Genomic DNA, 15,350 nt, shown 5'->3' on the forward strand with positions numbered 1-15,350 from the left:
TAACTACTGCTAATTAGATAGCAACAACAGTTGAGGTGGACAGGAAGTTCATTAGTTTTGATGTAGAGCAACAAAAGGAGTCAACAGGCGGAGTCGGAGTCTGAACATTAACGACATGTCTGAAAGGCTTCCCAGCCGAAAGACGATCTGCAAAGCATCGCCAGGGATTTGATGACAGCGAATGAGGACATGATGCAAAAACATTAATCCTTAATTCATGGTGGGGCTAATGTAAAAATCGGAGATTGTTAACTGTGCAAGATTTTCTGTTAATCTGTCAATTCATCCAGAAGAAGTTGAGATGTTGCAGAAAAAAAACAGGCGTCCAAAATCTGTTGGCTCTAGAGGGGTCAGAGGAACAGGGTAGTCCCATGGCTTTATCCTCTGGGGAGCACGACTGCACAGTGTGCAAATTAAATATTGAAAATGCAATACTAGTGTGGCGGAATTTCAGAAATGGCCACTAAAGATGTTCTGGGAAAGGATCATTGAAGAAACGAGTCACTCTTATGAACAAAAAAACCAAACATCAAATACGAAACTTATAATTTACAGACTGCTGAGGAAGAAGGGAACGGATTAGCAGGGAAGCTTCGAGAGTTCAACGTGTCCTCGTTGCTGTTCAGATGTGCAGAGCCGTGAGAATGTCGACATCTCGCCAGAATGCGCGGCAGTCGGCTTAAACTCTAAAGACTGGTGAAAGTCAAGGCGATGAGACCCTGCAGCGCCGGGCTTTATCGCACTCATCAGATGTTCCCTCATGTCGAATATCACCTTACCGTAAACTGCATGATAAATGTACGTGAGCGAGACGGGATGGGGGTGGGTGGTGGGTGGTGGGTTGTGGGGGGGCACTTTCATCAACATAGAAATGTATTTCCTCTGAAATTCCCAGTTTTGTTCTGAGCTTCTCAAATCAATATTTTCTTCCTATGTATTTTTACTTCGTGGGATCATATGAAAAAGGTCGAGCGACCGAAACGTACCATCTGACTGCAGTTTTCCTCAACCTCAGTTGTGTTCTGATGACTTTCACTGCTTTTTCTTTTCTTTCAATGAATGAATGTTTTAATTTAATATTTGCAGGGCTATTAGGGAAAAGGCTCGGATAACATCGCTGGCCGCTAACGATCTATTAGCAACTGGTGAATGAGCATGTTTGGTTGGACAGTATATTGCCACTGAATTTAAATCAGACTGATATTATTATTATTATTATTATTATTAATATTAGAGACAAGATTATTGAGTTAATAGGCTGTTCTGCTAAAGCAGCACAAAAATGGAGCAAATAAATCTCTTAATCTGGTTTTAGTTTGCCAACATGCGCAATTAAGCCGGTCTCAGGCTGCAGGATTTTGGGGTTGATCCATCCCAGATTCACCCCCTCAATCAAAGGAGAAACCTAGAAAGGGACCTTTGACAGAACCGATGCTTGGTCCAGATTATCTGGTAATCTGAGGGGTTCCCAGATCCAGCCGTAAACCTCCTTCTTGCAGACTCGTCATGGCCGCCCCGATAATATCAAACGTGTCTTTATAATCATGCTGTGCAAGTCGTGCACAGTCCAAACAAGTAAACGTGGAGGCAAACGAGCAATTTGTGAATTCATATCACACGTTTTTGATGTCCGGCTCAAGTCCTCAACATCCAGTCAAATCTCCGGTCAAATTTGAAAGTGAGCCAAGACTAACTCTGTGTGGCAGCTCTCAGGCCGGGCCGTGACTAACATGAGCCGCCGTCACCAGCGCTGAGCTGCCAGCCAGGAAACACAGGCGCAGAAGTGTTTGGACCGGCACACTTTCAGTTACGTCTGGTCCCAGGTGACCCTCCATAGACTGTGTCAGCATGTAAGGTCAACACACAGACAAGGCAAGATCTCAAACACGTTGCGTCACCTAGCAACCTCGTGTTAATGTGACGGTGAAAAATAACTTTTTTGTGAAATTAAAGAAAATTACCAAAATAATTACGTGATTTGACTGTTTACACTTTGAACCAGTATGAAATTGCTCAAATCACAGTTTCTAAATGGGGATCGAAAGATTGATGTGATATTTGAGTTGCATGCGTCTTTATTAAACCAGTTTCTGTCTCAAGCGGCGGCGTTTTGATGCTATTGCGTCGCCAGCGTTTTCCCTCTGAGCCATTCAGACTCTCAGTCGACATGCAAAATGAAACCCTGGTAGATTTGAGTTTTCATATTATGCTGTGTGTTGATTTTAATGCAGCCTCATGGGTAGCACGGTCAGCAGGAGCTAGCATAGCTCAGCCATTGTCTCCTCTGTGCCGAATGCAGAATGTTGCAGCAGGAATGGGATCCGACGTAAAACGTTGCCAAAATTGAGCATGCAATCAACCTAAAATATGAAAGTGATACCGGATGGGTCGACCCGCCATCAGCATTGTTAACCCACAGGACGCTACAGGAAATTGGATTACTGTGGGTCGAAGACAGAGACAAAGAAGACGGGGACGAAAGGTGCATCAGCAGCGAGAGAAGAGGGATGGGAAGAGACTTGGAAGAGACTTTGTTGGGTGGCTGAAGAGGAGAAGAGGAGGAGTGAAGAAGAGAAGGTCGGTTTGCTGTAGCGATCCCTGACGGGACAGCCCGAAAGTACAGTAGTAGTAGTATTAGTAGTACTTGTGTATTGATTTTCCAAAAGCGCTGCTTGATTTAACAACCTTTGTTTTCATTTTAGACTTACGATATATATCTAGAGGTTTTTGCTTTGCACGACACTAACAATAGACAATCCAATGCAGCCTCTGTTGTCACGGTCAGAGTGCTTCTGGTCCACGGCGCCTTGCGAACAGCCGTGATGCACGGGCCTGTGTCGCTGCAGTGTTGGTGCGACCCATGTCCCATTCACAGTGGGCGGAGGAGAGGCATTCCAGAAGCTGTCACGCTCCCATCCTTAAGTAAACTCTGTTGGCGGAATCATCCGAGGGAAGCAGCCAGAGGAGTTGCCAAAGCGCTGAAATCACGCACTGAACAGAGCCCGCATTGAAAGAGGCTCAGTGGGCGAATCAGCCCAGAGCAGATCCGCAACACCTGCAACACCTGCCCCGTTTGGGGCTTGCATGTGCCAAAGATGGCAGATATGAGATTCCAGGTTGAAAAATCGGCTCTCCTCACAGCCAAGAAATATCTTTGAACTCCGTTCGGCGAAGCGAGGTTTAGCAAGTTGGGTTTGGCAAAAAGCCCAGATACCCAGCTTTTACAGATTCTGACAAAGCCTGCCGAGAATGTGGCGGGACGTATACGGACGTGCGGTTTAGAACGTGAGGGGATATGTGCCGCATTTATTGTCCTTTTGATGACTTGATTTTCTTTGCTGTGTCATTTGTGACAAATTAAATGAATAGGAATCACCTTTTTAAAACGGAGAAAGCGATAAATCGCTATTACGGTTTATTTTGTCTGCTAATTATTGTATTTTTTTTTTTATCATCCTGTGTGTTTATTTTAATTGTACTTTAGTCTAGTTTTAATCAAGTCTTGGCATGTTGTTTTCTTCCAAGATATCAGGCCGAAACCATTTAAATAAATCTATTTACTCTTATTCGTTACAGTGATGTAACATTGCTGTGTTGCGCGGGGACATGTTTGTACGGTAGAACACACAGACAAGGTCTCTGCAGACGCAATTGCGCTGCCACACACTATCCGGTGGGTCGCAAGCGATGAGTGAGAGGAATTACTTTTATGAGAGTTTAATTTTATGAAAATCCAGCGCAGCCTCGTCAGGCTGTTCAAATCCTGTGTGGACAAATAATCTCTGGGCCAAGTTTTGGGTCCAGATGTGAAGTTTGGAATATGGAATATTTAAAAGCACGCTCATGTGCAGTGAAGAGAAATGTACCGAACCGACGCACAGCAGATTTTACACGACAGCAAACATTGATGGCTATCGCACACAATTATACACAACACACATTTCAGTCCTGCAGACATGAAAACAGGTATTATTACATATCACCATTGCATCTTTGCCCCTTATTTAACATAGCTATATCGCTGTGTTCTTCTAATTCTAATTGCACACACACACACACACACACACACACAAACACACACACACACAGATTTACATCACACAGAGGAGGGCTTGTCAGCGTCTTCCTCAATTAAGACTGTTTAGCTTTAACATTGCTCCAGCGTCGGCTAAGCCACGGATCCCTCGGGACCGAGCTGCCAATCTCACTGAATCAACACATGAATACATGCAGTATCCTATCTGACACACACACACACACACACAACATTGCACACAATTCTCTGAAAACTGTAATAGGTCTATCTAGTAGTTTGCAGGTGGCGCCCCCTCTCTGCATGCAAACAAACTCCTGATACCAGACCAGGTCTTCAGCCTCACCTTGTAGTCCAGTTTTAGCATCATAAAGGCAACCAATTCAGTCAAAAGGGCAACTAAATAAACACCCAAAATTATACAAAGACGTTTGGTTCAATGTTGTGTTATTATTTTTCACAAAACCGATATTGACGTCATTGTACGTGATTCTTCCTGAATGTTCCAACGCTTGACTTTCAATAATCTGAATTTGTTGCCAGCATGTTTTTTGTTTTTTTCAGGATTTCTGTTGCAAAGAAAAGAGTGACTGTTGCTTATAATTCAGCATGATTCAGTACCATTTTGCCCACAGAGCTACAGTGTTCCTGGATTCTGTTGGGAAACACTCTGCCCTGGATAATGTTCACTGAATCGAGTGTGTGTTCACAGACCTGCTGTCTGTGTGAGAGAGACCGTGGGCTTTAACATATGTAGCTACAATAGATTGTATAGCTTCCAGAGGCGCAGCCAGATCTGTGTGTGTTTGCAAACGTGTTGCGCTACATGCATGTGTGCATATGCATGTATCTTTACATCTGTGTGTGTGTCTGTGGCCCATCCTAAGAATGCATGTATTCTATTCAACAAGGCTTGCGGCAACAGTTGTTGCAAGCCACAGGCCGTCCAAAAAGGCTGTCCCAGACAGAAGATTGGGAGCGTTGGGGTCCAAAAGAACGCTGCATTTGTTTCCCACTCTGTGTGTTCAGAGTGTATACAGTGACAGAGTGTATGGTGTGTTGTGTAATGCTCGTGTGGGATATGTTTTTCTCTGACTTGGCCAAATGTGGGTCCGAGCAGCCTCTGGCTGAGTAATAAAGAGGACTATAAAGACGGTCCTCACTTGACGACGTACTCGGCGTTACGACTGGCTTTCGGAAATTTAAAAGTATGTGTTTCGCCACAAGGAATCGCTGTTACGACGAGTAGAAAGCAAGTTGGCTGCAGAGTGGCGAAGACTTGAATATCATTCATTCATTCATCTTCTGAACAGCTGCCAGTTCATGACAGAGCCACACCCAGACAGCCAATCATTCACACACACACACACACACACCTTGGCGTGTGTTTGGTGGAGGAAGTTGGAGAACCCGGAGAGAACCAACGCAGACATGAGAACATGCAAACTCCTCACAGAAAGGCCGTAAGTTCGGATTTGAACCTTTGACCTTCTTGCTGTGAGGCAACAGCACTACCCACCGCGCCACCGTGCTGCCCGAGTACGTGAATAATATGCACAGCATAAATAGCCCATCTTCTTTCAAAGTCAGTTGGTCGCCCCCAAAATTGACCATCTCGTTAACCCCCAAACCAGCATGAAATTCTCTGGATCCACTGGTCCAAATACGTTGAGCTGAAAAAGGCTGCTCGAAGGACGTCGCTTAAGTTGAACAATGAACGAACACCTGGGGTGACTGTGAAGTAGCTTTCTGCTTATGGGCGCAGGCAGAATAAAATTCCTGGTTTCTAAATCCATACTCGCTGTGGATGTGTGAGCGACAGAGGGCCGACGCTAGTCGAACGTAAACACGCTGGCGTATTCGGTTTATCGCCGTCGTTTAGAGGCTCTAGTAAGTGGCACCTGGTCGCTGCCAAAGCAAACACAACTGTGTGTGTGTGTGTGTGTGTGTGTGTGTGTGAGTGTGTGTGTGTGTGTGAGTGACATATATGTGTGTCTGTGCGCACACGTGGGCAAGCGTGTTGCTGCTAAGTGCCACTGTGTGCCGGCCAAAGCAAACATGCTTAATGAGAAGCAGCTCCTGGGACAGCGAGTGAGAAGGTGAGTGAGGGAGAGAGAAAGATGGAGGAGACTCAGCCAGGCCAAAACACACTGACCCCGCTGTCTCTCGCTCGCTGTCTCTCTTGTGGACTTAAAGGACATACTGGTCTCCTCTGTCCTGCGGCGCGAACCATCACCTCCACCGGCCTCGCCCCTCTCGTTCCTCCCCGCTGCTTCCTGCCCCGGCCTCCCTTACCCCGCTATACATGATAGGGGAGGAGAGGATATGAGCTGAGTGATGGCAATTAGAAGTGCATTTGAAACCGTGTGTGGGAAACGCAGCACAGCTGATGACAGACACGCATCTCATCTCCATGTGTTTCACAGAGATGTTTTTGGGTGTGTAGACGGTCATCGTGCATTCAGACCGGATTATGATGATGATGACGACGATGATGCTCGTTCCTGGTTGCAATGGAGCTTTTGGTCAATCGGATAATATATTACAATATATTATATATATATAAGCATCTACATTTTTTATAAAATACTCATTCTGTTTATGCAGAATTTTGATGTAAGTAGAAATTATTTTGTTTTCACTTTACTAGTAAGTGAAGGATCTGAGTACTACTTCCACTGCTGCCATATTTTTCTGGTACTGCTCAGTGAGTCCCAGTTTCACCGGCTGCAAAATAGCTTTGATAATATGCAACTTTAATGTGCAGAAAATGCTTTGTGTCATTTTGGTTTTATCGGGGCTTGGCGTGCCAAATAGCTGTCAGCAGCTACTTTTATGAGGAACTCACTAAATTGAAAAATAGCAGAACTTTCCATTGCAGCTCATCGTGAACTTAAGGGATTGTATTTTATCAATATATGCCTGGATATGTCACTGCATGTCAGAACCAATAGTTCTAAGCACCCTTAGAGGAATTAGATGTTCCAGTGCTAAATGTTAATTCAATCACATCTTGCATTGCAAAAATGTGACGATATCAACTCCCCAAGGTTTCTCCTTTTCTGCGTTTTATTCTGTCTATCCTTCTACCATTCCATGGTTTAGGAGTGTTTGCGTCCTCAAATCTACTCTCTCCTCCGGCACCATCACCTGCCAAACCAGCTGCAATACTCAGGTCACGAAACTCATTCACAACTTTTTTGAGCAAACAGACAAACTGACACCAGCGCAAACATAACCTCTTCGGTAAATGTTAAATTAAAACCTGACGATGTAAGCGTAAGCATTTTATATTTGTCAAGGGAGAGACTGGTTTATATATAACCTCTTGTGTACTTGTACATGACAGAACCATGAGCACATACTGGAGGGAGTCTGTTTTGCAATGTGAGAGAGCAAAAGCGGAGACAGGAGATTAAGGTCTAAAGTCACTCAGCCTGATGCTTGGGGGGGGGCAACAACGTCTAAACATGACGACCACCAACATGCTAACACTGAAAGCCAGAAAACCACAACTTTCCACCAAGTTTCAGAGAAATTCTGGGGTACTTTTTGTACAATCCACTTAAGAAACAAACGAACACAGGTGTACATCTAAATGTCTTTTTAACGCCAACCTGCACCAAATTGCATCCCCTCTTAGACACCAACCCTCTTTAATTTTGTGACAAATGTACAAAATACCTTTTGTGATTTTATTTTTATTTTTTTTATCCCCCACACTCTATTACTGATCCTTTTGCAAGGTGACTTGATCTGTAAACAGGGCTGAGAGTTAAAACTTGGCAACTAAACTGAGAATTCAAGTCTCGGAAACCTCTGGACTTGACTATGATTTTAAGAGAACTTGGGCTCAAGTTGTTTAGACATGAGATTGTGTCAGTCGGATTTGACTTGGACTTGGCTGCAAGGACTTGAGATGTGAGTTGGGACTTCTCTGAATGTCAAGTAGATCGGCAAAAAAAAAGCTGAAGATCTTTCACGGCGTTAAAAAAAAAGAAAGAAACCTCAAACACAAGCTGGTCGGGGTTCGGCGTGTGTCATTTGTGCGTGAATGCTTGTGTGTGTGTTCTGCATCCTTCAAACCGACCCTTTGCTTGACAGGTCACATCTTTTTTTCTTTCTTTCTTGTGGCTGCAGGTCTATTGGAGTTCAAGTGCGAAGACCCCGTCAGAGTTCTTGCACGCTTGCGTCGAAGCATGTTCATTCACATGGCCCTTTATGGATGCCTGTACAGAAAGCATATATTTGCATGCGCTTGTGTGTCCAGTTATTTTGGGAGCAGTCACCGGGGTGTGTATTTTTAGTTCTGAGCCACTTTGTGTGTATGCATATGGATGTTTCTCTGTGCACGTCGCGCTTGCTTGCGTGTGTGCGTTGTATACGTGTGTGTATTTTGGCAGTGAACTGGTGAGCGGGGTTAGGAGATTGTGGTGAGTTTGTGTGTTCAGGTCTGCTGGTGTGAAAGAGCAGTCAGAGCTGTGCTTCCCCCTGGAGAGAGAAAGCCTAATTTAGAGGAACAAGGCCCCTAACACACTCGTCTGCTTGGCCCGTCTCTCCACTCCTCCCCCCTCGCCTCCCCCCTCAGACTCTCTCTCTCTCTCTCTGCCATTCTACCATCACTCCATCGTCTCTTCCCTTACTTCTTAGCCTTCTCATCTGTTTTACTTCTCTGTCTGCCACTCCTTTGTTCCGGTCAACATCAGACATCAGATTACAGATTACAACCTGTTTTGTGTGTTTCTAATGGTTTTAGAATGTTGTGTGCTGTGATTTCACCATTCTCTCAGATCTCAGTGTGAATAACATCAAAACTAGAAAAGCAGTCGGAGAGCGCGGACCTCCGCCAAGCAGCTCAGTCCCATATTGTGATTTACACGAAAAGTGATTGTCCTACATTTATTTTATCTATACTTTTTTTTACATTCCTTAACCATTAAAACAAACCTTTAGTAATTGGATTCGCATTAATATCACATTAACCCCATCAATTCCGTAAACATCGGTCAATAATAAACCGAGATATTGAGCTCCATTTACTGCAATGGTACTGAAGATTTCAAAGTGATCTAGAATCCAGGATCTCTTCTGGATCCTCACTAAAATTTAATCAACCGTTTCTGGTAAGAGTCCCAAAATGTCATGAAGATTTCATCAATATCCGTTAAGAACTTTTTGAGTTATCTTGCTAAAAGACAGAAAAACAAACCAGCACCAGTGAAAACTTCAGTTATAATGAAATTAAATCAATGTTGAACATGTTCAGTAAAGAAAGGTACTTTAAGTTCCCTCTCGTGGATGACCTCGATCGGGAGATTTAGATTAGATTCATTAGATACTGTGATTTCATCAAAGAGTTATGATATGTGTGTGTTTTTTTCTTTATGCTGCTGCGTATACGGACAAACAGGTCTGACTGTTGTCTGCAGCAGAAGTTGTTCTTTCAGGATATTACTTCAAGGGAGAGCGCTCTCCTGTAGTTGGAGGATAAATCCAGGTAAACCATTGGTATGCTGCATGATAACTCTCAGTGGCGTAGCTCTGCCAGAGGGCCCGCATGCTCTCATTCAGACTCAAGTTCACAACAGCACCGAAGATGATCGGCTTGGTCTGGGAGGATGATCACCATAATTTATGTATGGGTGTTTAATGATTCTTTCCCTTCCTGATTGTTATTGTTTCTGAGGTGATAAATTCATTCTGGACCGCCCTTCAGCTGGTGTCAGGCTCACTCGTCACCCATCTGATTTATGCACTGAAGCCGTGCCCCGAGGGGAAGTCTCTCCACTCGAGAGATCTCATCGCTTTACTGTTCTAAATCAAAAGTGAAAATAAGGGTAGTTGGGAGAACAATTTTGTAATTTATAAATGCTCATATTTTGCCTAATAAATATTGAGATCCGACAAAGACTTCAGTAGAAATAAAATAATCTGGAGTTGTCTGGTCACACAACCCCAGATGATTTTACCCTAACCCTAACCCTGTGTTTTACAAATGTACCATCGAAGTTAGATGCTATTTGGGCTATTATGCAAGAGTGACATCTAGTGTTTACTTCTCCCCACTCCTCTTCGAAGGGATGAATTTAAATTCTGTTCAGTTTTGTGAGTTGGAATTGTAGTAGACTGATACGCTTCTTTGGTTATGAACTACGGTAAAAATATATATATATTGGGTGAGTTTATGTATGTGTGTTTCTTTTTATAAGTCTGAATAAATAATATTTATATTATTATTATTATTATTATAGTGGTCAAACAAGGTTACAGTACAGTGGAGAAGATTCAATTAATCATTAAAACAATTTATAAATTATTCTGTTTTAGTATTAAAATAAATACACAGCTAATATGTAACTACGTACCGTAATTGGGTTAGGGTGGCCTGCTTTATTGATTAATTAATTAACGTTTTGAAATATCCACCTCTGGGATTTTCCTTAATATGAAAGAAGTCAGTGGAATTCCAGACATGGTGGTCTCAACTCTCAACTATGTAACATAAACATTATTATTATTATTATTATTATTAATATTAACAACAATTTTAAAGACCTTGAAAAGCGGAACTCCGGAACATTTCTCACTGCGAAAGTCGGATATGTTTTTCGGTGACACCATAGGTACAGCTGTTGGCTGGGCTAAAAACAGAGTAGCAACAGCCAACTAGCAGACTGACATTTACTCACTTGGATTATTTTCTAGGTTTTTAGATTTTACCGGTAAGTGTGCAACTATCTGGGTTAACTTTGAGGAAAACAAATTGTTGGTGGGACTGCTTATCCGCAAAGCTAACGGCTAGTTTGCTAACGAGGAGCACTAGCTAACCTTGGACTCGCTGAACTTGATCTTACCAATCCTAGACTTTTAAACAGGTGAACTGTTTGGAAACGCGTTGTTTTTGCCATTTGAACATTGTTGTTGCTTCACGTCGGGTTCTACTAACTAACGCTAGTCGTACTTTGCCACCTAAATGAAGACTTTAAGCCATGCTTGAGTGTAAACAGCGGTCTAACCTTCCAGGTTGATCGGAGCACCGTCATCATGGAGCCTGCCTGTCGCAAAGACAAGCCGAAGCTGAACTCCACACCGACCAGAGGAGACCGAGCCAGGCAGAAATCCGCACAGCAAGAGCTCAAACAGCGACAGAGGGCAGAGGTGATTGGCGTCGCTGTTTCCAGGACTTTGTCACAGAATTCTCAGAGTGTTTATTTTATCCCATTTTTGATCTACAGATTTATGCCTTAAACAAGGTGATGACAGAGTTGGAGCAGCAACAGTTTGAAACCTTCTGTAAACGGACGCAGTCACAAGGAGAATGATGGATTCCAGCTTATTCTGCTTCTCTCATCCGTCTGGACCGAGATCTACCAGAAAAGCGGTGTTTGCACACTCGTGCCAACATCGCATCAACGTGCGTCCGAAGAGACGCTTTTCGTCTACGTCCTCACGTTCCTGATTCTCCCTAACCTGAATATACCAGAGTACGGTTACTATAAGCGATCTGGTTGTTGACTGAAAGTTAAAAGGTCCAAAATGAAATGTTTAAATGTCCCGCCGACACGTTCAGTGACATTTCCTGCACTTAAATATGAACCGTGGTTTCATTAACTTTAAGGAAATGTGTTGTCTAGAGTCCGTCAAGTTAGGATTGTTTTTGGACACAAACTTTGTAACGTCCAAGAAACAACTCGACAATAACTGGGTAACTCTTGTTCCCGCAGCAACACAACTCCCTGGTTTTAGATGTACAAGTCATACGTGATGAAGATGAGCGTAGTCTGTGATCTTACATTGCTAATATATTTATTTAGTTAATACTTCATTTCAGTTGTTCGACAGTATTGTTAGATAGTATTGATTGGAAATTGCTTTTATAAACTTCAGATTTTGAAAGTTCGACATGTTTTTTGTGCTAAACACAAAAGGATATGAAGCATTCTTTGTTGCTTTTTAGTTCTTTATTATTAGCGTTGTTACACATTTGTTACTGAGGCAGAGATATGTTATATTACGAACAAATCCTTCTGCTTCTTCACTTCATGCTCGGCTCTGTGATCTACGTGACGGGCAGTGAAACTAACAATGCTGCTCACTGTGATCACGTCCTGATGAAGGACATCGTCTGCGGTGCCGATTGGATCTTACTTGACAAGTATTGCATTTTAATGTCGCATTCATGTTTTGCAATCCGAACAACTTTCACTTGAATTGTGTCATTTTGACTGAATGAAAATAAAAGTGAGGGTTTAAAAAAATATGTTTTCGTGTGATGGTTGGTTGGACTTCAGGCTAACATGCAGCAAATGGGTTTATCTGATCCCGTTTGGTTCAGATTCTTTTATATATATTTTGAGGAGGGATTTACTAAACTTCTAAATATATATATATATATATATATATAAGAGAATTACATTAAATTAATCTCAAAGAATACATCAAGAGAAAATTTAACTTTACTGGAAAGTAAAAAATAACGGGTTGTGATACACGAAGAACGTTGTGCAGGTGCAACTCGCTCGTGTTAGCTCGCTCGTCTTCAGATGAAGGATCTTAGCAGTCAATTAGATCTTTGGAAGTTCAGCTTGACAAAATAGACAGTTATTTACAGTAGATGACAATTTATTTCAGTTCACCCAGGGTAAGTCCCCACGCAGAGGTAGTAGTTAGGAGAGAATGATTAATGATCGTGTTGTTGCAAGCATTCATTTTAGTATTTTGAGGTTAGTGGAGGCACCATGCCGCCGCTGTGCTGTTAGAGTGTCTGGTATTTTTAGATGTGCAGCTACAGCCTCCACGGCAGCAGCATGTTTCCTCCGGCATGACTAGAAGTTAGCGCTTAAGGCAAAGCCGGTCCTGGTAAAACTTCAGAATCTACGTTAAAGTCTGGAGCATCTCCACCTTCTCCTGTCTCCATGGTTCCCCTCTCCTTCAGACATCGACAGTAATGGAGCTCCCGGTGACCCGGACGCCAAACCAACCGTCCCAGAACTTGGTGTCGTGTCCTCCGTGTTCGAAGGAGATGAGACGCATTCCGGGACCGTAGTCGGAAAACGTGTGGCTGATCTAAGGTTCAAACAGAGCGAGGGGGGAGGGGGGAATGAATACCTGTGGCCTTCACCTGGGTGCAGAGTGCATTCCCATCTCTGCGTACCTGCTTCCATGAGCAGTCGTCACTGTCGGGGTCCAGAGTCACCTCCTCGGGTTTGAACTCCTGAATGACCTCGTGATTCTCATCCAGCAGAGACGTGGCCATTTGATAGGTGCAGCCGCAATCTGTCCTCCCGCAGTACCTGAGGGATGAGTCACCTGTTAGTCTGAGACACCCGGTCCCTCACAGGGGACATAGTCGCATCTTACCAGTCTTCCACCATGACAGCGGGTTGAGCGTCCAGCTGCTCGGCGGAGAAGCCCTCTGCCAGCAGGTCGATCACCTGCCTCTTCAGACACAACCTGCAACCAGGAAGGCGAATGTTAAAGACCGTCCTGTCTGCTGAGGGTGAGGCTGGGTTTCACTTCACATACAGCAAGAAACACTCACTCAAAAGAGGTTGCAAAGTATTTGGTCACGCCGTCGATGCAGAAGTCGAAGCCGCAGTCGCCCGGCATGTCCTCCACCTTCCACTGACTCCCCCCGTTTTCCGTAAGGTCCCAGAATTCCAGCTCCTCTGAAGGAAAGGAAAAGGCTTCAAGTCACCTAACATGTGACATGTTAAATGGGAATCTGGGAAAATTGGACACCTTACCTTCCCCGTAGGGATTCTTCAAAAGGTTTCGGGACATGCTTGCAGATTATGCAGAGAAGAAAGGGGCCTGCAGAGGAGAAGCAATGCAAATCAATAACATCCTCTAATGCAGTTTTTATCTTGATCCCATGCACCACCTCCAAACTGCAGTCGCATCCGCTCCAAGAACGTCCCACCGTGTCATGTGAACGTCTCAAACATGGATCATCTCACAATGGAGACCAACAAGAGGACTTCAACGTGAAATAAGAAGCCACAGACTGAGTGTTCGCTCCAGCAAGGGGTGAAAAGCTTTGGATCAAAACAGGCCCTATGAGGAAGGACCCAGTGTCACCAAACCGGATCGGGTTGCCCCCCTCCACACATCCCAAACGGAGCACTAATACCCTGTCTGCTGACACACACACTATAACAGATCCAACTCTTTGCATGTTGAATAGGGGGAATCACAGAGGATCAAGCTCTCGTCAAACAGACGCCACTCAGCAGGAAAACAAACCGGGATGGCATGTTTCCATAGAAACCAGTGGTACGAGGGGCTACTTGAGGGTGTCCTGAGTGGCACAATAAATCTAATCTGTTAGAGCACAATGGAGATGTCTGCACGAATGTCAGAGAACCCACAGCACAAACGACGACTACCTTACAAAGTGGAAATAGCAGTTCTGTTTTTATTCCTTTTTCTCTGCAGGGAAATTCTATTTACTCCAGTTGCATCGTCGTCCTGCACAATTTCAAAGCAGCCGAGTCATCTCACCCTGGAGAGGCCCAACATCTTTAAAGTTGGGGGTATATTCACATTAAAGGCGTGCAGTCGGGTAAATAGTGCATTCTACTATCTGCAAATACAGAAGACAGCAAACGTGTTACTCACAGCCGTGGAAGGTCGGTGCAGTCTGATGCCTGGTGTCCGTCCTGCTCTTCCGTGGGATAGCGGCCCTGTGACGGTGTGGGTTTTTATAGCCAGAGACACACAAGCAGTGAGGGAGGGAGAGAGAGAGAAAGGGAGGGAGGGAGGAGTGAAAACTAAAGAGCCAGTCTGCAGGTTGAAATGGAGCCCCCATCCAGCAGAACTCAGCAGAACCACGCATGAACACTCAGCACAAATGTCAGCAAGACACAACTCTGACAGTCACAGTGGGAGAGAGCATGCAGTCCAAGGCAACGGTGAGATTCCAGATAGCTTAGCACAGCACTCAGGGAAGGAGACGAGGCGGTCCCGCTGGACTGTCCTCTCCGGGTTGTGGGTATTCCACGCTGTCTTCTGTGTGAACCTGAAGACTAACGGATGAACCAGCTGTGCGTGTGCCGTTAATCCACGTTTGTGCAGAAGATCAGCCTCTGACTGAGCTCAGCTCGCTTTCCAATCAGAAGGCAACTTGTTGCATGTTATGCAGAAATGACTGACATGTTCTGTTCAATCCATCGAAGGATGCACAACGTAGGAAATGCCAGTTTAAAAAAACTTCAACGGCAACCATCTACTTACGTTTTGGGTGGGTAAACATCAGGCTTTATTCTGGGCCGCAGCACACAATGAATACATTACATACAGCACAGCATACGCAAAA

At 44.1% G+C, this 15,350-nt stretch overlaps 2 protein-coding genes across 2 annotated transcripts; one reads left to right on the plus strand and one right to left on the minus strand.

Annotated features, from left to right (window-relative positions):
• The first annotated feature begins 10,648 nt into the window (after window positions 1–10,648).
• svbp (small vasohibin binding protein) lies at window positions 10,649–12,291 on the plus strand. Its single transcript, XM_068742535.1, has 3 exons — window positions 10,649–10,755; window positions 11,057–11,191; window positions 11,269–12,291. Exons 2-3 carry the CDS (start codon window positions 11,078–11,080, stop codon window positions 11,353–11,355), a joined length of 201 nt encoding a protein of 66 aa, XP_068598636.1. The 5' UTR covers window positions 10,649–10,755; window positions 11,057–11,077; the 3' UTR covers window positions 11,356–12,291.
• A 109-nt stretch (window positions 12,292–12,400) lies between these two features.
• fbxo2 (F-box protein 2) lies at window positions 12,401–14,715 on the minus strand. The gene is made up of 6 exons (XM_068742534.1): window positions 14,654–14,715; window positions 13,780–13,846; window positions 13,575–13,701; window positions 13,394–13,486; window positions 13,188–13,326; window positions 12,401–13,099 (listed from the first exon to the last, which is right to left on the minus strand). The coding sequence occupies exons 2-6, from the start codon at window positions 13,814–13,816 to the stop codon at window positions 12,965–12,967; spliced, it is 531 nt and encodes a 176-aa protein (XP_068598635.1). The 5' UTR covers window positions 13,817–13,846; window positions 14,654–14,715; the 3' UTR covers window positions 12,401–12,964.
• Window positions 14,716–15,350: the final 635 nt, after the last annotated feature.

Source organism: Brachionichthys hirsutus, chromosome 8 (assembly GCF_040956055.1).
Source record: "Brachionichthys hirsutus isolate HB-005 chromosome 8, CSIRO-AGI_Bhir_v1, whole genome shotgun sequence".
In the NCBI taxonomy this organism is placed as follows: domain Eukaryota; kingdom Metazoa; phylum Chordata; class Actinopteri; order Lophiiformes; family Brachionichthyidae; genus Brachionichthys; species Brachionichthys hirsutus.

What these genes read in the sequence shown, in the direction of transcription:
- svbp (XM_068742535.1), top strand. Translation starts at nt 11,078, where the DNA reads ATGGAGCCTGCCTGTCGCAAAGACAAGCCGAAGCTGAACTCCACACCG. An exon ending in AACAGCGACAGAGGGCAGAG is followed by an intron (nt 11,192 to 11,268) that starts GTGATTGGCGTC and finishes TTTGATCTACAG; the next exon opens with ATTTATGCCTTAAACAAGGT.
- fbxo2 (XM_068742534.1), bottom strand. Translation starts at nt 13,816, where the DNA reads ATGTCCCGAAACCTTTTGAAGAATCCCTACGGGGAAG. An exon ending in GCTGTCATGGTGGAAGACTG is followed by an intron (nt 13,327 to 13,393) that starts GTAAGATGCGAC and finishes CTCATCCCTCAG; the next exon opens with GTACTGCGGGAGGACAGATT. An exon ending in ACGACTGCTCATGGAAGCAG is followed by an intron (nt 13,100 to 13,187) that starts GTACGCAGAGAT and finishes TTTGAACCTTAG; the next exon opens with ATCAGCCACACGTTTTCCGA.